Here is a 25,123-nt window from a genome sequence, read left to right on the forward strand (position 1 = left end):
TGGCCGTGGGGGTGACCAGGGTGGGAGAATTCTTCACTGTGTAGCTTAACCAAACTTTGCTTTTGTCCCTAACAATGATGAGTGATGATGAGTGACAGGGGTGTTAGCGGTGGGATCTGCTGAACAGAATGTGCCTAAGCAGTGCTCACCAGACTTACACAAAAGCCAGCAAAAGGTCAAATCTGAGGCAAGCTCCTTATCTGCCAGCGAACTCTATTTCACTCTGAAACATATCACATAATATACTACAATATTTTGTTTGTCTTTGGGTTCACAGTATCATGATGGTATGTTTTTTTTAATTCATAATTTATTGTCTAAAAACACCTCTACCTGAACCCTGAAAACATAGAACTCAGGAATAAGACAATTAGAACCTTAATAACAGCGGCTGTGTTTTTTGCAAATGAGATCTGGATCTCAGTGGGTTTTACCTGGTTAAATAAAGAAAGCTGCCTTAAGTATTGATTTGTCTGAATTGCTTTTGAATTGCTACTTAAATATCAGCTTTCTGGCTAATACTGAATCGAGGAGAGCATGTGCCATTCCCCCTTTGTTGCCCAAATCCATAGATAATGCTCACACACCCAAAGTTAAGCCACAACACCCTCCGTCTACCCCTTCACACTTATGTCCTACTTCTAACCAGGGACTAGGGGTTGCATGCAAGTGTTTCCCAGGGGGCAATCTTAGAGGGTTTTGTGGCCTGGAGATGGATCTACATGGCAGTTAGTCAGGAACCAGTATTTTTCTATTTTTATTTGGAATTTTTTTGTTCCCAGCTCTTCTGCCCCTTCCCCCTTTTCTGAAGTCTGGCGGTGATCGTAATGGGGGGTGACAGCTCACCTCTCCCTAGCGTGCCTACTGTCCTTGGAGCGTTAGACTCCCCCCGCAAATTTGTCGAACCGCCCCCAAGTCCCGGAAGGCCACAAAGGTTACTCCATATGTTAGTCTGAGGATTCTTATGAGTCTGTTTTATTTTATTTAATTTATTTATTTTTAATTCAGATGACTGTAGTCTCTGTTAACTCTGAAGGGATTGTCTGAATGAAACAAAATCAAAATATAATGCATATCTTCTTCATCATTATAAATACATTTACTCTTTCTGTTGAATTCATTTTATTGTCTTTTTTTTTTGCACTGTCACCATTTGCTTTCTGTTTATCTGTGTGGGTTGTGACCCACTGGTGTGAAAAGAATCAGGGCCTGCAGTTTCACATCTATTAAAGGCTTCGTGTTTGGAGAGGGAAGTGATCTGATAGCCTGATGATGTACGCTCACTTACACAGACTGTTTGAATGGGGATGTCATGTATGCCTGCTTCATCGGTCTCTGTGAATGGGCATCAGTGCGCCTGCTTTTGTATGCTCCTGTACTTGCATTTAGGATATTGATATCCTCAAATTAAACCCATAGCCCACATCGATGGTGGTTTTATAACTGGCAGTTTTGTTTCTGCAGCTGCTTTCACGGTTCCTGGCTCTTCTAGAAAAGTCATGCAAACACCATCAAAATAGATTCGTGTTTTAATGAGGTTGCCTAATTTCATACTGAAATATTTAGGTTCTCCCCTTCAGCTGACTTCTTTTCTAAAAGGCTTAAGCCTGAGAACGGAGGAAACATTTTGTGCTTGGTGAAGCATTGCTGTGTTGATTTGGCAATGTTTTTGGATTATTTCCCAATGAAAACCAACTCTGGGACCAGCTCAGTATTTTTGGTAGAATCCTCAGATTTTATTTAAAATGTGCTGGTATTTCAATTGATTTATGATGTCAGGGACTTTAATGAGGGCCCCATGGCCTTTGGACAATAGAAAAAACCTACCATACTTAATGATAGAGATGAGATATTCTTCCACATCACAGTGTACTTTACTCCAGATCCTACTAGCGTATTTGCTGCTGAAAAAGTCAGTTCCATTTGACCAAAGCTTGCAGTGCCGGTTAAAGTCTCAGTAGTGTGTACCGAACTACAGCTCTGTATTTGTAGAAGAAGCTTTTTTCTCATATCCATTTCAGACCACTAGTCAATACCCTCTGGTTGTTATGGGGACTTGGAAATCACAAAAATCCACCCTTATCTTTGGAAATTTCTTTTTCACTTCCCTTACTGTGTGTTAGAAAGAAATACTTTTGCTTTTTCTTTATCGCCATTTTGAAACAGAAAGTATTATCATACATTTACTTGATGCCTTAGAACTTACAAGTAATCCAAACAAAGCAGGCCATTCATGCTGCAGCTAAAGCAAATTATAGCTTTTGGACTGTTGAAGTCTCATTTCAGGGAAAATGAGGTTTTAACACCAAATGTCTAGTAAGGTTCAGCTTATCTTTTTAATTGGCATTTTCTTTCTCTTTCATGCCGCTATGTTACATGAATACGGAGGTTCTACAAACACAGCCAGTTCATGCTGGTGTTGTCAGTCGCAGTGATCCGCTGATGCTTGTAAACAATATTTTTTGTTTAAACAGAAAAACGCTGGATTTTTTCTGTTCATCTTACACATGTATAGCATTTTGCTCTTCAAATAACGGCAATGCTGGATGTAAGTCGTCTTCTATTATTTTAAAACTGAAGCATGTATCAGATATGCCTTCATAAACAATATTTGAGAATGAACTATTTAGCTATTTTCTTGATAATCGAGTAGTGTCTCGACTAGTTTTATTCTAAGTTACTAATTTGATCAACAATTGCCCTAAGCAAGTATTTATAGTTATTCATAACCAAATCTAGACAAGCTATTATTGTACAACACATGTATGGATTTTTTCTGTTTCTAATAATATTTTGCCACTGAATAAATCAAACTAAATTGAAGGAAGGATTTATTTTTTTTCAGTAAATTATTGGTTAATTTAAAGGGGTTTTTTTAGACATATTTACTAAGGATACAAGTGATGGGTGTTGGAGATCGATTTTGTTTGTGTACTTTAAATAAAGTAGCTATTACACAAACTTAATCAGTGTTCCATCTGTATTTGATGTATTATTTATTTCTAAAATAGAATGAAAATATTTGAGATACAAAGTGGCAGAATTTTGTATAGTACATTATTTTTTAGTCGGTTGAAAGAAAAGACTAAGAGATGTTGGTTTTTCTTCTCACTGTTCATGAAATCGTTTATTATAATAATTTTTTCCCCTAAGGTCCAGCAGTCACTACTTGTCTTTTACGTGGCTCTATTGAAGTTCTGCAGAGACCTATACACTCAGCTTAATGCAAATAACCACATTAGATGTATTGTACTTTACAATAGGAAGCAAGAAATATGTATTTATACCAAGTATTTCAAAATAAAATGTGTAGCAGTGAGTCTCACAAACATTACTTTGTGAGCATGGTCCCATCTCAACTCTCACCTCTGTTTTTCTTTCACTCACTGTTGCTTTCTTCCCTCCATTCCTCTTTTTAATTACATTCATCTTTTTAGAAGCACTGCTCTTTCAACATTCAGGAACTCAACTGAAATGTGCTCCTCTACTTCTACCTCATTTGCTTGCAGACGCAAATTCACCCTGGCAACTTATTGGCTGCTCCCTGTTTTAAGAACTTGTAATCGTGGTGAACATTAGAGCTGCACACACACCCTGTGCTGTGCTCAAACAAAAAGGCGAGCAGCCTGTTTGGATGTTCATATGGAAGTGTAAAGTAGATGCTTTGGGAATTAATCTGAAATGTCGGAATATGCAAGACGAGGGCCAGAGGGACTATGTTTAGCTTTCTGACATCCTTTCTGAAAAACCCTGCGGCCGACAGTGGAATCTGAGCCCCGCCCTGCAAATGACCCCATGGAATGTTTGGGGACACATTCTCTGATTACCCTGCACATGAAATGTTTTTTTTTTTTTTTTTCTCACTGCAGCATTCAAATGTTTTACCTCTTCAGGACTTAATGGCTGCCTACATATCAGAGAAGATGCTTTGCCGTGGTGTAATCTGACTTGTCTTAATTACAGGCAGTATCCAGTAATAGGCTGCTCCCGTAGATATCGGCCATTAGTGCGGTGTCTCTGGCAAGAGGGGTCTGATTGGCTTTGAGGTAGCTGATAAAGAAGCCATGCCTCATTTCCCTCCAATTTTTTTGTTCACATATCTCTGTATTAAAGTGAAGCATGAAGATGGCGAAGGACTGTGTTAAAATGATTTATGCGCTCTTCTGTTTGGTTTTCAGCTAATCTGCTCTTCCTGATTGCATTGTCAGCAATCAGCACTTCCATTTGAGTAACTGATTTCACTCAATTGAAGTTATTTCAAGCAAGTTTGAAAACTAACGTTAAAATTTAAAGGGCTCTCTTTGTGGCTTGTTTCAATTACAGTCAGTATACAAGATTTTTTTTCTTTCTTTCTTTTTCTTGAGCGTGTTTAAAAAAGATTATTTTTCCCGGCCTTAGGCTTGTTTTTATGGTTTTGATTTCAAAACCTCAAACCAGCCTCTCTTGTCTGCTAATTGAGTAAAAAACCACAACAAGTGTCAGCAAACAGACTTTAAGACCTTTACTGAGAACTTCTTACAGCAGGTTTTACTCTTTGTTTTCAACCGTTCCTGCAGGCCTACTTTCTTGTTTCCCCCACAAGTTCACGCACGCTGTATTGAGTCATTGAGTTCTTCCTTTTAGAGTTGGGCTTTAGGATTTATGTTGTTGAAAACTGCATTGTTGATACTGTCACATGCTCAATCCACTCATCTCACTGTAGAATTATTAAGCTTCATCAAATGCTGTTTCAGAAACCAATAGATTTCACAACCAATCCAATATTGGCCAGTCACATTGCTTCAGGATCAGTCTGAAGAATAACTTATTTTAAGTAGCTATTTAGCTGTTTGTTGTTACTAAGATAAGAAGAAGAGCTTTTGATGTATTTCAGTCATCTTTGAGCAGGGAGGCAAACTGGTAAGAATTAATTACTTTAGTCTGAAATCAGGCTAATGTAATGCAAAAAAAAAAAAAATTGCATTTTTGTTCAGGCTGCTAAGTCACTTAATTTTCTTTCTCGGCTGGAGAAATAGTCTGCTTAAGTTCCAACAGGAGCTCTGTCTTCCATGGGTTTCATTTGACACTGTAAAAGAATATTACAAAGTGATCCTGAGCACAAGTTTATAGTGTGAATGAAAAACAAAATAAAATCTTGCAGGAACTTTACACAAAAGTAGACAAATATAGCAAAGTGTGTGATAATAACAAATAATAGCAAATAAAAACATGTAGTGCGATCAAATCTTACCATGTAATCAATCCTGGCTCTAAGCCATCAACATGTTATTTCACAAGTTATTTTGGCTACATCTAAAGGTCTGCTACGGACACTTAGAGGTACCTAGAAAAAAAAAAAACATTCAAATTAGGTGGCAAGTCAAATCTAAGGTGTTTGACTGCACTACATCACACATTCAGATTGTCTTTGCTAGCAGCATCTGATCTTGTTACATGATATGTTTAAGTTATTCTGCACACTCCTTCATGATCCATTTCAAATGCCATAAAACAAAGTCAAGCCATTAAAGATAATATACCTATTATTAGTATGGAAATGAGAAATGTAATACCGTAGAATACTGAAAGCTTGTCACTTGAGTGACAGTTAAAGACACTCCTGGTTCAGTGCGCTGTATTTAAGATATGTTTGATGTTTTTCAAACTCCATATTTGGCACGTTATCCTCGGGTGGCGTCCCACACCTTGTTGGTATTTAAGACAGATTTCAATGAATATTACCGTATTGCGGTGGCGCTTGCATTTAAGAGTACAGCTTCCTCATAACAGGGAGGTGTCGTCTGCTGACAGATCGCTGTCTGGATGAGAGAGCACAGCGGCATCCCACCTCATTACCGTAGCAGCACACTAACCGGGGGACCAACACACTGCTCGCTGTGATTAAGATGTAAATTTCCTCTAATTGGAATGTAAATTCATACATTTATATGAAGACGTCAGCTGTCAGATTGCAATATTGTTTCCTTTTTTCTTGCTCTCCCTTGCTCCCCATCGGGGACTAGGTGCCTGTAATCTGTATCATACTCCCGCAGCCTGTCGTGGGATTTGCCGTTTGTTTAATGCCGGGCCCATTGTCCTGCTTCCAGCCCGTCATTGTAGTGCTTCCCATTCATGTTTTTGTGTTTTGTTGCAGTCAGACTTGCTCGCGCTACCTGTGTTTGTTCCTGCACGCATGGCTGAGCCGTCAGGGCTTTGGGGATGGGGAGGAGACTTTGAGATGGGGCCGGGGTCATTTTGGTGGCCGTATTTTGTCTGTGCATCGATTACTTCTGCTGAATGTTCCTCAATGCAAATAAGTCTGCCACTTTGAGAGGAAGCACATGTATCTGAAGTAATTAATTTTACCCTTGAATGCCAGCTGTGGTGTTGGTGTGATGTGTTCCAAATTGAGCCTTCTTACTGAAAAAGGTGTTAATTTAGGGATTTGGCCGATGAAGTAAGTGTGTTCGCCAATGGATGCAGCTAGTATAAAATGAAATATGTAATTCATAGTGTTGCTTATTGAAGATTGTGCTATTATGTGATGTTATTTTAATACGCAACACTGTTCAAAATATTCAAAAATGTGTTTAAATAGAGCAGTCAAAAATGTTTGATAGACCTGTGGAATGTTAATGAAATTAACCAGTCTGGCTTCTGGGAAGCAAAACATTTAAAAACTGATGGTTTAAAACTTTTGCCGCCTTTGTATATTGTCCTCTCACCGAAGCAAGTTTTGTAATAAGCATTGTAATTTTCTAATTATACAATTCAGGTAACATATGTCAAAATTTATATGAGTCAAGAAATGTAGGAAAGAATCCATCTGCCCAAACGTGTCCATGTCTCCAACCCGAGCAAAGATTTATACATTTAAATCATCTAGAATTATGACAAATAAAATTCGACAAGGACCCAGGTTTATCTTTGTCTCACTGATTGTTGGTAACTAAAAAAACCTCTAAAGTTAACCGTTGTAAAACCTGCATGAAAGGGGAGGCATCATTAACTTTCTAGCAACAATATATTTTTGGGTTTGTACAAATCTTGATCAGGGGTTGCCAATAATTGTAGAGAACAATGTATTCAGTGAATAAATTAACCATTGCAACATTTGCAAGTTGCATTTCTGTTTGTATGCTTTCTATGTAAAAGCTATAAACTTGGGCTTTTCCACTCAAACATAAATCTAAAACATTTTTATTTGTATATAAAAATATCTAGGCTGTTTGATGTATATCTGGGTTGACATTTAGCTTTTTAGAATCTAACTACGCTCTTAGAACAATAATCTGAATAGCCCATTCTTCTAAATGTTCAAAAACAAAAGGCAAACTATTATATCTGTCACACGCAAGGATGTAAATTAAACTTTTTTATGCATTGATTTTTGCATAAAAAATTTTAAGAAATCAAAAATTCTTTCTTATTTTGTTTAAGACTTTCCAGTCTTGCAAAATTCTTGGATGAATGCAAGTTGTTAATTAAATTTAAAATTTTGTATTGGGTTAAATTCTGTTTTTTATGATGATTGACAATTTACTATCTGCCTTTACAATTGTACAGTGGCCAAGCAGAAAATCGTGTATCCATTATTAAACTTCACTCTTCCTCTAAATCTAAAAATTCACAACATTTAAGGTTTTATGTTTATTTCTAGCTTAGAGGCTTTTTATTTTTAAAAAGAATGTAATTGGATGCATGCTTATCCAATCTTGAGAAAAATGTGAAGTTTTCAGTTTAAATCTTATCTTAAATATATCATTTATTGTATATTTTTGAAGATTTTTAGAATTAGCAAATGTACATTAACTTTTTCTAGGACTGACACCAAAGTTGTTACTGGAACAGGAGATGAATTTCATAAGTTGTACAGAAAAAAAAAAAAAAAAGATATGGTTTGACCAGTGCAGAGCAACACAATAGACAAAAACATGTTTCTGTTTCCAGCACCTCCACAAAGGTTTGTCTGATTACTTTTTAAAGCACAGGAGTTGGAGAGTTTCCATGATTTCTTCCCATACAGTTCTAGGAGGATATTACCTGGAGTTGTAAATCCTGCACACTTAGCATGTTTTAACAATTTCAAACAAAAGCTAGATGATGCCTTATGTACGATTACGGTATGTTTTCCATGGGTACAGATAGGGAAGTATTAGTGGATGTATTATTGCATTCCTCAAAGTGTGTGAAATCTAGCAAGTCACGCAAGCTTTATCTTTGAGTTTTAATGAGGAAATCACTTGAAAATTAGCAACAAAAAAAAATTATCACATATTACTGTACACAAACAATAGCAGAATTCAAAATCTTCATAGAAAATAATTGTAGCGTGGTTTAGTGTGTGGTGTTGTATGGTTAAGCAAACTGAAAAATACAGGACCTTTGTTGTGTGAATACCAGGAACAGGAAAAAAAATATATATATACAAAAGACAAAGTAATTAGTAGAAAGTCTTCACAGGCGTTACCTGTTTTGTTGTGTGTGACAGAACCTAAGTTTCCCATGCAGTTTGCTTCCAGTGAAGGGCTGAGGAATCCTGACTATGCTGCCACGGCATGTCAGTGCTACTCCACCCACCTGTGGCACCCGACCTGTGCAGAGTTCTCTATCAATTAGACTTCCAAAAGGAAGGAATCCTAATAAACCTGCTCCCTTCACTTCCATTCAATCCATCAAGTTCTGTTCATCACATCGAATCAACAGGGTGGAAAACTGACACGTTCCCAGCCGTTGTTTCAGTTAATCAGGAATCTGCCTCTGGTCTGGTAAACCAGCCCTACTTTGGTCATGTGGGTTATGTTCAAGTTGAGGATGTGCTCTGGCATTCTGCTGAAGGGAAATCAGCCTATCAGGAAGTGCATATTGAGACACGCACCCATCACACCACACCAGATTTATACAGTCCCACCCATCACCCGACTTCTCAGGTGTTTTATGAAGAAGTTTTTCATATCTTTACCAGATACCCCTGCATCCATCCATTCATCTATCCATCCATTCTTCCATCCTCTTATGCTTATTAAGCAGTCAGGTCCATTGGTAACAGCTCTTACAGGAAAACCCAGATATCTCCTGGGAAAGGAAGGCACCCAGGAAGTGCAGCTATGGTGGAGTCCAGTAAATACAGCGAACAAGCTCGACTTTGTGGCAGCTAGTTTTTTTTGTTTTTTATTGTATATTTTGTATATTTTTTGTATAGAGAGCATCTTAAAGTCTTGTCTCTGGATTATTTTCCACATGGCGGCAGACATAAAAACCAGGCTTGGCTTACAAAAGTCACAGCACTGATAGGGGAGAGGAAGGGTAGAACTGGGGCAGAGATGGAGACAAGCAGAAAAAGAGAAAGAGAGAGAGAGAGACCATTTTGTCCCCCAGGTATGACTGAGTCACTCATGCAGAAGGAACCCACATGGAGGGAGGTGTAGGGGCTATGAAGGATCTCTTGGCTTCCTCTCCTCATTTGTACCTCCCTTCCTAGAAAACACATCTGTCTTCCTTTCTCTGCCACAAACCTTTACAGAAACATCATCTTTGCACTCTGGCACTAGAAATTGCTCCCCATTTTTTCAACATAAAGTTTTCTTATTTGGTGTGCAACTGTTTGTATTTTTGTTTCAGAGCACCTGCCATGGCCTCCTAAATAGCCTTCGTTTAGGAGGCCGAAAGAATTTGCATTCTTTTTAACCTGGGTTATTCGGACAAATCACACTTTCCATTACCCCAAGCGGTTTGTCTTGCATGTAAATATGTGTAAATATGCTCTAAGAGCGATCACCACTTTAGTCTGCAGCAGAGCTATCTCATGGCTGCGTGCATTAAAACAATTCAACTTTGCTCCTCCCCCACCACAACAATAATTTGCGGATGTGTTGGGTGAAATTTAGCAAGAAATTATCATTTTCTGAATCACTTCACTCTGCTTGCTCTGTGTTTGTTTCATTCTTTCTCCTTCTCCTTTTCATCTTTGAGCTCTTCAAAAGACTCAGAGCCCCCCCTGCATGTTCTTCCTTTTGCTTCCTTTCTCTCTACTTCTTTTCTTCATCGTTATCCAGCAGCACTTTTCTGTGCGTGCAAATGCTTTCTGAACAGCATCCTTTCTTCTCTTTCAGGCTAGATGTCATTGTTGCTGCCTGTGGGCTGGGTGTATTTATTTAGGGGTAATTGGTGTGTGGATGAGTGAGGTAATGAGGTGCATCCACACTTGGCTGCTCCCTTCCCTGAGAGGCCTGAGACAGACGTAGCCTTGCTGGGCTCCGGCTTGAGAGGTACCACACTACTGCCTCCTCAATGCCAGCCAGAATGGCTCTTTCATACTCAGGTGGACAAACACAATCGCTGGGGCCGATACCTCAATGAGGCGTCTGCGGTTTGAAGTGCTGTGTACATGCGTGCACGTCTGCGTGTGCTGATGTGCTTGTGTTTGTGGGCGGGGAGTGAAAACAGTGCTCAGTCGTTTTCTTGTCTCCACCTCGAGTCCTTGTTTGTCTTGCAGCCAGTGTTTGCAGAAGTGATTCTCCCTGCGTGTTTGTGAGTGCATGTATATCAGACCCAGTGGCTGTTCAAAGGAGCTCAAGGAGGACCTTTGGTTCCCATAGCCTCCTGCCAGCCCTAGACTGCCCCCGATATCCTGCAGTGTTACCTAATGATGTCACTTACACCTCCCTTATCCGTCTGCGTGTGTGTGTGGCAGGAACCGTCTGATGCCTCAGCCTTCACATGCCATTTGCTGCCTTATACCCTGTGAAATTCAATTGCACAGCTCTGCTGTAGCCAAAGAAGGGGGAACTCCGCGTCTCTGTCTCTCCACGTGCTCTTTCTCCCTCACTTCTTAATTTCTCATATTTTCTGACTGTGTCATTTTGGTTCTTTGAACACTCAGTAGCCACTTCTTTATGCCAGACTTTGAATGAAGCTTAAAAGTTTTAAACAGGAAGACTTGCATGTGTGTGGTTGCCTACAGGTGTTCTGTAGATAATATGACGCGTACATTGTCTTGTTGTTATTATCAGGGGTAATTGGTGTGGACCTGCCAGCCTTTGATAGACACACAATTACTGTATGTGATGCATAAGTGGACTCATTTTGGGCCAGGATTTGGAGTTGCTAATGGTGCATTATTCAGCTTTTGGTCTGTCCCCAAATGTGCCGGGCCAAATCAAACACGCCGCTGCAGGGTAATTGAGGCCCACTCCGAACCCCCTGCAGTGAGCAAGGCAGAACTGTAATCCCCTGACAACTCTGACTTGGCCCCAATCTGGCAGGCCGCCCATTTCCCAGCAAAATGCCCAACTTGAAGGAAGAAGCTGATGGTAACATTTGAACTGCTTTCTAGTTTTGTTCTGTACATATCATCAATGTTCTGTATCCATCTCTGTTCATACACTTTGTTTTACTCCTCCACTTTACAGTTAAGTACTAAATATAGAAAAAAGCTGTCATACATTTTAGTTTTTCTCCTTCATTTAACCATCAGTTTATTTAATATATTGCATTTTTAATTTGCTCTACACATTGGAAATGTGTTGCAAATTGCATTACAAATACAAATATTTGCCAAATCTTTGCAACTAAATAAAGCAGTGACTAGGGATTACTTTTTTATAATTTCTTCAATTAATATTGTTTTAAAAAAATAAACTTTTGCCACCTCTAGGAGATTTTTAATAAAAAAATATCTCTAATTCAGAATCTACAGTCTTTATACTAAAATTACAAAAACTTTTCTGTGCATCAAATCAGTTTACTATGTCTCACCCAACATTGGTGATATAGAAGCCATTTTAAAACACACGGACTGTGAAAATCATAAATATTCTTGCTGATTCTTGATTTTTATACATTTGTAAGTAGATTGAATGCTTAGACTTTTTCTATTCATTTTTTCCCACATTTGCAAATGAAAACTTATTGTTATGGGATACCTCTTTGCTATTCACAATAGGCTTGTACTATTCAAAGGTGAATTATTACCATGTTTGTGTGATTCCTGTTTATTTAAGCATTCTCCACTGTTTTACCTCTGAAAGGGGTCACAATCAAGGTACACTATGCATTTAGTGCTGGCTCTCTGATTTTTGACATTAGCGTGCATTCTCCCCAGGCCCTGGCTCACTGTTTTAATAGCTTTCGTAATGCTTCACAATTAACACTCAGCCAGCGCTCTGGGTTAAGTAATGGCTGGTGTGTTTCAGGCTAAATTAGAAAACACAAAACAAGAATTCCCCCATCACCCCCGATTGCTCCGAGGACCTAGGGGTTATGCAGGAAATGGAAGGTGGTGAATTTTTTGACAGGGCAGCCGAGGTGATGTCTCATTCCCTCTGACATGTTGAACACCCTAAAGGTGGCTTTGCCAACAGTCTGCCCAGGAAGCACCTCACCTAGCTGTGGCTAAATTTACACAACCACCTGCCCACAGGGATTGTACTGGAGAGCAACACAGAGGTGGAGGTGGTGGAGAGTGGAGGGAGGGTAAATGTGGTGGAGAGAGAGAAATATATTTACACAGTGACTTTGAATGCTCTTTGCTATTTGTGTACAGAATACAAAACTAGTGCTTGACTTTTACAGGAAAAGTTTAGCGCGTATTGGTTTATTTTTGCTTTACAATGCTGGTTTTTTTTTTCTGTTTGCACATTTCCTCCATAATCACATACATTTGCATCATAATGTGCCATTTATTTTTCTTGTAATGCTAATTTTTAAAATTCCTTTTCAAATGTTACTTTGCAATGTTAAAATGTTGAATCTCATTTTGAAAGGTTTCTCATGTTTTCTATGCTTGCATACACAAACGTACACGCACACATGCTTGCATTAATACTATATTTGACTCAAAAGTACCTCCGCATTCAACATTTGCACATATTTACACATACTGCAAAATTCTCAAGTTCAGGAAGTGAACCCTCAGCGCCTGCCTCAAAGATCGCTCTGTCAACTTGTCCTGCACTGCACCTGGTTCCCATTTCTTTGGCAACACCTTTTCAGACCATTTGCTGTAACAGAGATTCAACACTGGTTCTTAACCAGGATAGAAACAGATTAGTGACTGAAAGTTTCAGTATTTAATATCTTTTTTTTTTCTTCTGTAACTGACTCTAGTCTGTTCTTGGAAACTAAACACAGACTCATCAGCGTTTTGCCATGTTTTCTGGTATTCTGATGTAATTACCAAATACACCTCAAGTTTATCACAAAACCTGGAACCTTATGCTTTTTGAATTCGACTATGCTTTTTAGTTATTTGGTATTATTATTTTGCAATTTTTTTGTTTAACCAAATACAATTTTTAAATATTTTTTGGCATTAACTGAAAAGGACACAAAGTTATGATGTTTGTATCTTGACAATTCAATCTAAACCTCTGTTCAAAAAGTCATTAAAAAATTACCTATTGAATTTTTGAAGGTCAAATAAAAATCAATGTAAAAAACTGTCTTTGGTTAATTTAAGGATCACCATCATGTTTTTGCTTAAATGTGCTTATTTAAGGTATTTTTAAAATTAAAGTTTATTTCATCTGGTTTATGAAAAATCTACATAAGGCATTATTTTGCATCTTAATTTTACCTAAAAAAAAAAAAAAAAAAAAAAAAAAAGATGACTTCAGTTGCAATGGAAAAATAAAACCAGGTTCAATTAAAAAATAGTTGAAGTGTTTGGTTGTGCAAGACAAGAAGGCAATAGACAGAAAACAAGAATAGAAATAAAGTAAATAGAAAACAACTTTCTGAAAACTGGAAGAAAATTAGGAAATAAAAGGTGGAAAACATTTTGTTCAGAACTATAAAAGAACAGAACTATAATCCAGTCAGTTGAGTGTTTTTATGTGTCCAAGAACCAAGGAGAATACAGAAATATGAAGACAAGAACAAAAGCTAATCTTGAAAATACATTTGGGTTAGATTAGATTGTAAGTAAATCATTGTGTTTGATCTAATAAAAGATTTACAATTTATAAAATTTAGATGCTGTTTGAATTCAGACATTTTCCTGTAAAGTTAAAGCTCTAAGATTTTGAAAATGGGTGGATTCTTGTGTTGACTTTTAAGAATGAGTTCAGGTCTCAGACCTTGAGTCCAACACTCCAGTATCATATTCTTGTCATTGGTTCTTTGAAATGGTGAACACGGGTCAGTGTGCACCAGAGACGTGAAGGGATGGCAGAGAAGTCTACCCATCTGTCCTTCTATATACATACCTAATTTAACTATTTAAACATGACATATATGTATATTCCCATGAAACCTACACATATTGAATTCTCTAAGATGCATGTCTCTCAGACAGACACCCGGATAGGTCAGTAACAATTCCTGATGCTCCTCAGTGGCAGAGTTCAGGCCGTTTGCCTGTGGGCTGATGAGAAGTGAATGGCCTTTGAGGCTTTAGGCTGGTCTATGTGTGGCCCGGCTGGTCCAAGTCAGCAGTAATGACTGGCTTTGGCCAGCATGCCTGTTAATGTGAATGAGGTTACTCTGGGCAACACCTTTTCAGCTGGGTCCTATGAAGTCCCAAGTATGGTGGTCTTTGTCCGCACAAGGGCCTTCCTTTTAGCAAAAGGGCTTCTTTTTTTGTGAGGACTATCAACTAGTGATGGATTATTCCCAACCCCTTTTATTCATCCTTGCAGACTAAGAGACACTGACGCACAAAAGTAGACCCACACCTTCTGTGACAGCAAAACTATTGCGACATCAGTTAAATTTTAGCGAGGAAGATGCAAGTCTTATGAATTTATAACCTCACCTACCTTGAAATATTTTATTGCCACTTTATGTAAATTTGGATATCTGCTTAGAAATGTACCTAATTTCTTCTATATATATATTTTTTTATTTTATGCCATCTCTTTTGTATGAAGCTTTTGCAAGACTACATTTGAGCCAATACCAATGCAGTCCTGACTCATGTGAATAATTACTTTTTTCTCATCTTACTCTACATTTCACGTTGTCAGACATATAAAGAAGAACGTTGGTTTTCGTCTTTGGCATGGGAACAATCTGGAATTCAGTCGTGTTTTTCTTGTTGCTTTCAGTGCAGTACTACCTTGTGCAACATGGAAGTTAAAGAAGGTATTATTTGAAACATACTTGTGGTGACAGTTTTAAAATTGTCATTGAGGACACTGGACGCCTTTTACACGGCGCACGTTGTGCTGCCGTCTTATTCCTGCCTCATCTCATTCTGTGCTGGTCTCCTACTAGCACAGCAGACTTCCTCTGTGAGAGTCGCTCCATCCTCCCACCCTTCCCAAGCGGTCAGCCACTTACCCGGCCCGACACGATAACCTCCAGACGACCTTTCGCTTTGCCAAATGTTATGCCTGTAAACTGCGTGAACTCTATCACAGGACAAATGATGGGTGAAAAAAGGGACTTTCTACTGGAGCTAAAGCTGGGTTTAGGAAATCCTCAATGTACAAGAAGGCATTGTGCACTCATGTTGTAAATACCTCTCTGTGTGACACACGCATTGGAGAGTGGCAATGGGTGTGCGTCTGTTCTTTTTTTTTTTTTCTACAAGAGTGTGCACTGTAGACTGAATACAGAAGAAAAGTTGAATAATGCATGAAAAAGGTATTCTTGGGAATGTTCTTGCTTTTTTGTGACTGTAGTAGTGGCAGAACACGTCAGCAGAAGGTATCTCAAGGGAATATTTTAACTTTTAGGGTAACAGTTCTGAAAATAATGCACTATGAAACCGCAGCATGTATTAATATGCTTTTTGTGTAGAATGTAATTATTATTTTGCCATGTCGTTCCCATCTTTTTAGGTTTGAAAGAGGGCTGTCTTCCAAGTAATTCTTCCAAGGCAGCAGTTTCATAGTCACTTCGGAGACAATTTATTAACAACCAATGATTTGAAGATGTTTTCCTCCATCTATATAGAGAAATATACTATCTATACGTAAATATCTTTCTGCAGGCTACTCTGTAGTTGTGGTATAATCTGAGGTCATAATTTGTCATATTTTGCTGGAATAATCTCATCTGTAGGAGAATAAGAATAACAAGAAATGGAAATAGGCTATATTGAAAACTTTAAAAAAAATAGTACAAATAGATTAATATGTGTATGAGATTTAAGATTTTTTTATGAAATGCTTTTATATGAAAAGAGGAAAGCATGTAATTGTTAGGTACATTGGTGCAAGACAGTTTGTTAAGGCTACAGAATGGAACAAAGGATGAACCAAATGGCAATGCATGGCAATAAAATGGCGTTACAAATTGGCAAAGTGAGATTTCACCCAAAACCTAAGCTAGCAGCTCTAGGTTTAAATTGAAACCAAGCAAAATTTCAATTAACCCTGCAAAGCTGCAAATCAGTTTGTTTATTTTACAAATAACCCCTAGGCTGTAGATTAGCTAAAAGTGTGATTTTTTGTACCACAGCATCAGCAAAACTGTAAAAAATCTTTTACAAAGTGTCAGCGGTGCCTTAACCTGAGGACGTTTGTAACAGAGTCATGGTCTGAGGGGCGAAATGTGTTTGAGGGGTGGAGGGCACAAAAGGTCCCCCAGACATGCTGTCATAACCCGTGCGGCCGTGCTCTATGCTATGGGCCTATCTCTAGTGAAGGCAGCACTTAGATATGTTTGTACTCTTCGCCCTCTACCCCACTCCCTTTTCTCCCCAGGCGCCATGTCACCCCAGGGGGGCAAACCAGCACTCCATGGTTGTGCCCACATCCAAAATGCCAACTAACCGCCCTCCTATTACTATCCTTTGCTATGAGGGTCAGCGTGCCCCCCACCCTTCAACGCCCACGGTCTGTACCAACACCGCCCTGCAAAAAGAAACAAAACTGAACTGAAAAGAGACAAAATGGCCCCACGCTGCATTTTCCTGTCAAGGCGCTTGACAGGACCAAGCCGAGGACCCCAGAGGAGTGTTTAGTTGAAGACACTGATGGCTGAGATAACAAGTCAAGTTGTTGTATTACAGTGCAGTTACACTTTGGCCCTCGTTTGTCCATTTGTTATTCAGAAACAACCCAGAGCTTGCCTGTTCCCATGCGTGTCATGTTTAGTAACGTGACAGATAATATCAAATGCTGCATTTTATCAGCCTGTGGAGCGTGAAGGGTAAGTGAGGAGCTACCTAATAAAGGCAACACGAACAGGCATTCCATTAGGTATTAAAAAAAACAACTTTGAAATATTGTCAGCTAATCAATTTCCTGTTTGGACATGCTCACTTCTAATGAAATTCAGCCACTTATTAGTCCCTTCCCCTCCGTTCTCTGTTTGGGAATATAATTACACCCAAAATGCTTACTCATCCCTCTGCCTGCCTGCTGCCTACTCTGTCAGATTCATTAGGCCGTGAAGCGGAAGAGATGAGGAGCCTGTGTCTGTATCTGTCTATCTGTCAGTCCGCCTGACTGTCTGTGTGCCCTGCCTCTCAGATTATCCTGGATCAGGCGGCAGGTGACCTGGTGGGCAGGTGACTATCACCACATTACCGAAGAGAAATATTAGAAGAGCTGCAGCGCAGTTTTGGGCAATTCTTCCTTCAACTCAAACAGCACAAGATTTAAAGTGCTTCTACTGTAAGTGTGTGCAGTAGGCTTGTCAACATCAAATTGTGGAGGTGAAAATATAGTAATATGCAAGTTTAAACCATCATTTCTGTGAGGATAATTAGGTGTTTAAAACCCCGATTTCACTATATGGAGCCTTATGCATTGTATGGTAAAATACAACTACGATTTTAGTGGAACAGTAAGTGCATTGATTTTGCAAAAAGAAAAAAAAACTAACCAATAAATAGGATAAAAATCATATTAGGACAGATATGACATTTGCCAAAGTTTGATGATGAGGTGGAGTTGTGGCCTCGGTGAAAATACTGGAATAGATGGATTTAAGTCCATTTTATTTTGACTAAAACTAAGCAATGAAAGACCATATAGAACTTGAATAAGTCAATTAAAAATCTAATAATATTGTGACTCCACTGAATATGAAGAAAACAAAGTTTTCTCTGTCAAAATCACTGGTAGTGCATGCATTTGTATGATCATTGTACCCTTTGCATCTTTTGCACTAACAGTCCAGATTTTGGGAACTGAATTCTATAAAACAGAATATTTGAGGTTTTTTTCTGTTGGTCAATGCTGATTCTTATTTTTCCCTTGGTCCATCCTGGCTCAGTTTTGGAGCAAGTTGTTGCTCCTCAGTGTGTCGCACCTGCCTGCACCAACAGGACAGAGATACTGTTGTCTAACATAATGCTAGACTTGGCATGTTGGGTCTGTTGGCACTTTTCTTGGAGAAATCATAATCGCTCCAAAGTATGGACTCAAAGTATTCCCTGGTTGTTGTTTTACAAAGCTGTCAATTTAACGTATTATTAGGGGTAGGGGACAAACAGTGCTCCTGCGCAAATGTTAAAAATAACTTAATGAATAAAACTTAAATAAATGATAAGAGATGAATGGCAGAAAGAACGTTTAAACTGAAGTGTGAATTAGAAAGACCTTTCTTATGAACAGGTTTTTCTCTGGCTGCAGCTGAGGGTCGTGTTTCACTCTTTGTTGCCACAAAGAGGTTTTCTGAGTCTTTGTTCAGTGCAGGTGGGTTAGAATTACTACAGAGAAGTGATGGGATTTGTCCCAAGTTTTTTTGTTTTTTTTCTTTTTCAGGCAGGGCAGCGGAAGTATCTTCTGAAATTGCCATCGTAAATTTAATGATAGTTTGTGTCTTAAATAAACAATCACATTACCTCATTATGTTGTGTGTCATAGTCAGTGAGACGTCATTGTGCGTCTCTGTAGATTCAGCAAATGATTTCCCACACAGTAAGGTGTAACTTTAGAGGTGTGAGGAGATTATGGTTCTGTGGAGGTGATTTAGCTGGTTTAGCGGATGAACGGGGAGGCAAGTCTGGGAAATATCTACCCAGTTTTTAGCCATGAAACGTTCTGCTGCTGTTTTGACCCTTAGCTGGTTGTAGAAATGGGGCTTGAAATAGAGGACGCTGACCCAACGTCAGGGTCAGACATATTAGTTTACAGTAGCTGCGCTGCAGCTGTGTCGCTTAGGGAAGCAGAAATGGCCAAATCAAGCTGCTTAGGATTCTGTACTTTGTGTTGCTCTGCATCAGGACAGCATCAGGCGTTTCTCTTTTTATTTATTACACTATGGAGTCAAACTGCTTGCTCACAATTTCTAGTGTAAATCTACCAACTTTTATGTCGCTCACTCAGTGGAGCTTATGAAAATAGTGACTGCATCTCAGCAGGGATTGTGTTGTAGTGGCATTGAAGGTAAATGTGTCACTTCCATGTGCATGTTCCACCCACGGCTAATCTGATTGGAATAGCCACGGCGGTGGTCATGTGTTCCAACAAGGTGTTGGGTTTCCCATACTTCTAAGCTGTACAGTGACACGGGCCATTTGAAAGTGTGGCCAAAACTCTATGGAAGAAATGACTCATTAAATTAGCACCTAATACTCCATTCATTAGCAACCTGTTAGCATCAGAGGAATGCCTTTGATGGTGTTGAGTTTTATTCTCCTTTGTAGCTCCATGTTGGAAAAATAGCTTAATATTATACCTTTGCTGCCCCATAAGTCATGCATAGTTACAAACGAAGCTATGTTAGAAACCAGTAGCATAATGATTTGTTGTATTCAACAAATCATTATGTTTGATGCTCTTAAAGTATTGCATGTTGTAGATATCAGTAACCCTCTTAGGCTAAGCTAGTCTGTGGGCCGGCCCTCGAGGCTCATATGAAGTGCTTAGCGCTCGTTTGGAGCTTTGTCGCCCCTCGCCCTGTTGCCAGCATGGCTCGAACCCCTCTGGCTGGGAGCAGAGCTGAAATACCCCTGACCACCACCGGTGAGGCAGCAGTGACATTATATACACAATCCCACTTAGATTGTGGCACACATCCATTTTCACATTCTCTTCCCCCATGCTTTTAATCAATGCAGCTCAACCAGTGGTCCTTTTTCCCGCCGTCCACTCCCATCTGACACCCACCACCGCCCCGCCACCACCCCCAACTCGTTTTTTTTCTCTCCCTTCTTTCTCCACCCTCACTAAGGTTGCCAGGCAGCAGAGAAAAGATCTCACACAAACATCCACCCCGCTATGCCTCTGAGGGTTTTCCGGATGTCCTTGTTTACATCATGGAGTGTGCAAGTCACAGGAAAGCCGACTCAGAGCCTCTAACCAAAGTCTTTCTGAGCCTTTTGCTAAGCCCCATTCATCTATATCTATTGGATCTATATCTGTGGGAATGTGTACTTCTGTTAAAAATGCTTCCTGGTTTTGGTATTAACATCTTAACACGATCATGCTAATTTGTTCATGTTCCCTGGTGTTGAAATTCATGCACTTGGATTGGAAGGTAGTGTAAAATAAGTTTTCATATCTCGGCTGCCAGTGATGTATGTGATGGTTTTTGACTGTTGCAAGGCTCCCTGTTCCCTCAGTGTGCCAAACCGATCGATTGGTTTTGTCTGCTCCTCCCTCCAACTTTGATGTTGCCATTGATTGTTCCCCTCTGCCCCTGAACTCAAAGGTTAGAGGAGCGGAGCTTCACTTCTGGATTGCTTTGACCTTCGCTCTGCACATGCTCAGTGGGTTCTCAAAGCCCAGAGCCAAAGAGAGGCAGGCCCGTGGCAGAGAGACAGCAGTTATTTTTCTTTATTTATTTTTTAACTCACCCAGTGAGGGTGATGTATATGTGATTGATTTTTTTTTTTCTCCCCCATTCCTCTCTGTGCCATGTTTCTGCTGCAGTGCACTAAGCAGGACTGAGTCCAGGCTTGATCAATGCATTGTTTTTCTTTTTCAATCACACTCGAGTGAGCTGAAGACACGAAAGGTTACCCAGGTGAGGGTTGGCAGGGATAGAAGCAAAGCAGGGCTTCCAGATGACTCCATAGACGTTTGTGTGCATTTGGAATGAAGTTGGTGGGAAGATCATAGACAAACTTTGTCTTTCTAAGATCTTCATGTTTTTTGCCTTACACTTGTTACCTTTTTCTTGAGATAAATTACAGGTTCTCTCCAAATCTCTAAGCTTCTTTGGCAAAAACATACATTATCTTACTCCATCTGCTAACCCCGCAAAGCGTTACTCAAAAAACAAAACCCAAAATAAATCCCTCTCTTTGCATACAGAGCTCTGGAAAAAAAACAGGCGATCACTTAAAATGATCAGTTTCTCTGATTTTACTTTTTATAGGTAAATGTTTGAGTGAAATTAACATTGTTCTTTTATTCTATGAACTACTGACAGCATGTCTCCAAAATACAAAGCAAAAATTTTGTATTTATGTGCAGAAAATCAAAAATGGTCAAAATAACAAAAGAATGCAGAGCTTTCAGACCTCAAATAATGCAAAGAAAACAAATTCATATTTGTTTACAGACAACAATGCTAATGTTTTAACTCAGGAAGAGTTCAGAAATCAATATTTGGTGGAATAACCTGGAGGTTTTCGGTGGGGTTTCATTGCAGTGCGCTGGTCTCTAGAGAGTTTTAATTTCAAGTTCAAATGAACTTTCATTATTAAACAGAAAAGTAAATAATATTTTTAGGAAATTTTTCTAACGTAAACATACCAAATTTTCCAAACTGTGTCTTGAAGAATCTGCATTTATTCTTAGAAACTCAATTTTAGTTTCAAGAGTTCAAGGTTTTTCATGGAGACCTGATCCAAATTTGTCCCTGATGCTACAAAACCAGTTAAATGGCCCCACACTTAAAATAATTAAGGCTAATTTCAGCATTTTATAATTATTAGTGGTAATAATAAGATGCAAACAAAATCATGATAATTATATTTTAATCAAATCTCCAGAAAAACTTATAAAAGCTAAAGAAAAATGTCTAGAAATTTGAGTATGGAAGCGATGTGTTGGAGCCCCGTACTGAAGGAATTACCCATGGCTGAACTCCAAGGATATGTTTGGCCTTTGTATACTAGCTGCCCATTGCTCAGTGTGTTTTTTTTCCTCCATCCGTCTGTCATAGCTTCATCAGATCCTCAAGCTGCAAGGATTGTTACTCTTTATATAAAATTACCTTTTTAGAGTCCAACTACCTTTCTGGACAACTCAGTTAAGTTCGCACCAAATCGCACAAAAATCACAGCTTGTCTTTTTTTTTCCAAAACATGCTATAATTTAAGAAAAGCACCATTTGAGCATCTCTAAGTTGTTTAATGTCATCACTAGGAACTCAAGCCTTTATATCAGACAATAGTATCAGTGATAGTACAACAAAGTCAGGTGTTTCCAAAAACAAAATTGAATAGTGGCTGGAAGTTGCATACCCTTAAGGGGTGAAGAACATTACGTGGTTGCGGTTTATCTCTTAGTAAAACTCTTCTACACCCCGTACCCAAACACCTAGTCATTTAGAATAAAGATAAGTATCTTTGGGGAGTGGAAGGGCTCTCCTGTAAAGCTGGATGTCTGGAGGGGATGCGGATGTGGCGGGCAGGGAAGCTTTAGCTGGTTGGGATCGGGTGGGAGAGAGCGCAGGCTTTGACCAGAGGGTTTCAGATGTCATAGCAGATTCTTTCAGGGCAAATTACAGGGTTTAACCTCTCTTGTCCCAAAGAATGGCAGCGTTCTGATTTAACTTCCTTGACAGACACTCGAGCAACGTGCTACTCAACACCATTGCCGGGGGAGGGGAGGCGGGAGAGGGGCACACTTGACTTGGAAGATACTTCACCTCCTTTCAGGCATTCGAGGGCCCTTCAGGGCTCTGTTCGCTGTGGTCCGTTGACGGCCTTTCTACTTCATTCTGGTGAGAGCTTGGAAGTGTGGCCCTTCCACTGTATGCTTTAAACAAGTGTACCTCCTCGACCTCTTAATGTTATTGTGCGTTAAGTAAAGAAGAGCTCCGCTGCAAAATGGCTAAAGCACCTGATTGCAACTTTGGCATGAACTCAACAGAATTATCAGTTTTAAAGACAAAGCAAACATTACCAGCACAAAACAGTCATCTGGGTTCTTATTACCCTTTAATGCCAGATCACACATTTTCTCCCCTCTCTCCTGTTTTTTACTATTTATCTTTTTTTTGTTCTATAAAATCTGACACACTGGTACACATCCAGTTTTTTGGCTGTGAGGTGTAACAGACCTGAAGCTCTCTGAAGCATTTAGCAGCAAGGTAGCAGATTTCCTCGATGCTGCCAGTGTTAAAGGGAGTGCTGAAGCATCTAATGCAATTTCAACCCAACATGGCTCTCTGTGAATAAGCACCACTGGAGTGTACCACCTACTGTATGCTGATCTACTGTACTGCTACTGTTTGTGCTCTAACGCTCCGTTTCTCTCTGTGCCTCTCTCCTAGCGACTGCATTTGCCTCCGGACTTATCCGAGACGGTGAGCCGTGTCAGCAGGGGGGAGCCTGTCGGAGTGGCTTCTGCCTGTGGCTCCCGCGCTTCCGGCACCAAAAACCTGGATTTCTGACAGGAAACCAAAGACTGAATCACCGTGGCCGTTGCCCTCTTTGCCGCGGCAACCGGGCTGTTGCCTCGTTCAGGTGATGTCAACGGCGATGAAGCAGCCAGCCGTTACCACCTGCCAACCAGGGCAGCCAGAGGTGAAGATCTAAACATCCACAACACCTCTGCTCATAGCAAACACATTTATCGTTTCCGTTTAATGTTTTTACGCAAATATATTAAGTTGTCATGATTTTGTTCGCTTGTTAAATAGTAATCATCTTGAATGTCATAAAAAGTTCAATTACAAGACAAAGTTTGTTTCTTTTTACTTTTGTTGCCCACAAAAGCTTGCCTCTGCCGCCAGTGTAATCATGAAATATTTTACAGCCTTTACAGATTCTCCATCTTGGGAAACATTGAATAATTTATCTTTGTTCTTGGCTTTCTTTACAAACAAGAGGCATCTGCTGTGCTGTTCCACCATTTAAATCGGTCTGCAAATACAATCTATGTTCTGGGACAGTGCAATGTGCTCTTGTGAAATTAATTAAAGAAGAGAACAAGTGTACAAAACCCAACATGGTCTCTCTGTTGAATTTTGGTTCAACTCTGAGGAGCGTCCTGAATGGCGGCGCTCTGGTCTGCCTGACTGGGTTCAGGTTTATATAGAAATGCTCCAGTCTAATCCACAGAGACATTGCTGGTGAGCGGCATCTACATCGTCTCAGCAGAGCTGAAACAATAGGAATGTGGGCAGAGTGGGTGCAGGCGTCACACCTCATGTGCTGTGTTTGATGGATGAGCTTTAAAGATCAAATTAGGTCAAACAGTTACATACAAATTAAATGTTTTATGTTTGTTTTCTGTTTTGTTGGAAGCTGACACCACTTTGAATCTTTTTGCCTGTTGAAACTTGGCAGAATGGGTGACAGTTTGCAACGTGTGTTCAGAGCAGCTTGTGGGACACACTGGTCATTTTTATGGTACTTCTGTTTAATACTTTGTAATGACATATGAAGGACTGGGTTGGACTGGCGAGCTGTCCAGAACGTATCCCACCTCTCGCCTGTTGAACCCTGGCGACCCCACCAGGGACAGATGGATGAACATATAATGGATACACATTAAAAGTGAATTGCAGGAGAATAGATTAATTAATTAATAGTTTTGTAATGTTTTAATGTTTGCGTCTTTGTGCTCCACTGTTTGACCTGAAAACATTCTGTGCTGGTTTGCTGTTCTTTGATTTTCAGATTATCAACAAACATCTTTTGGTTTTTATCCATGAATACAAAAAAAAAAATACATAAACCGTCTAATATGATGAAGATTTGGCATCACGTTTAAGTGGTTGCAATTCAACTTCACTGACAAAGTCGTCATAATGTTTCATGTGTCTTGTTTCGTTTTTTTTTTCTTTTGCATTTTCCCCCAACCCTAAGCGAGCCGTTGGCTAATTTGAACTTTTTACGAATTAGTTTATGGCAGTTTGCACTCCAGTTTCACAGCGACATTGCCTCAATTTTCAACCGGCTATTCAAAGAGTAATTCACCCTGCAATGAATAAATGTGGCATTCAGTTTGTGTACGTTCCTCTCAGATTGAGTTTGCTTGTTTCCACATTCTCAGTCTAAATGTGTTTTTAAACGAAGTCATGGTTTCAATTATGCGGTGTTGGATTTATGGCCACACTATTG

The 25,123-nt window shown here is 39.5% G+C and overlaps 1 protein-coding gene across 1 annotated transcript in view; it reads left to right on the forward strand.

The window, feature by feature from the left end:
* Positions 1-25,008, forward strand: part of elp4 (elongator acetyltransferase complex subunit 4) — a 57,921-nt gene extending 32,913 nt beyond the window's left edge. Inside the window, exon 10 of the mRNA XM_044136826.1 lies at positions 23,329-25,008. Within this exon, the coding sequence (XP_043992761.1) occupies positions 23,329-23,448 (120 nt within the window). The 3' untranslated portion in view covers positions 23,449-25,008. The remainder of the gene's footprint in view (positions 1-23,328) is intronic.
* The last annotated feature ends 115 nt before the right edge of the window (positions 25,009-25,123 follow it).

Source organism: Gambusia affinis, linkage group LG02 (assembly GCF_019740435.1).
Source record: "Gambusia affinis linkage group LG02, SWU_Gaff_1.0, whole genome shotgun sequence".
NCBI lineage: Eukaryota > Metazoa > Chordata > Actinopteri > Cyprinodontiformes > Poeciliidae > Gambusia > Gambusia affinis.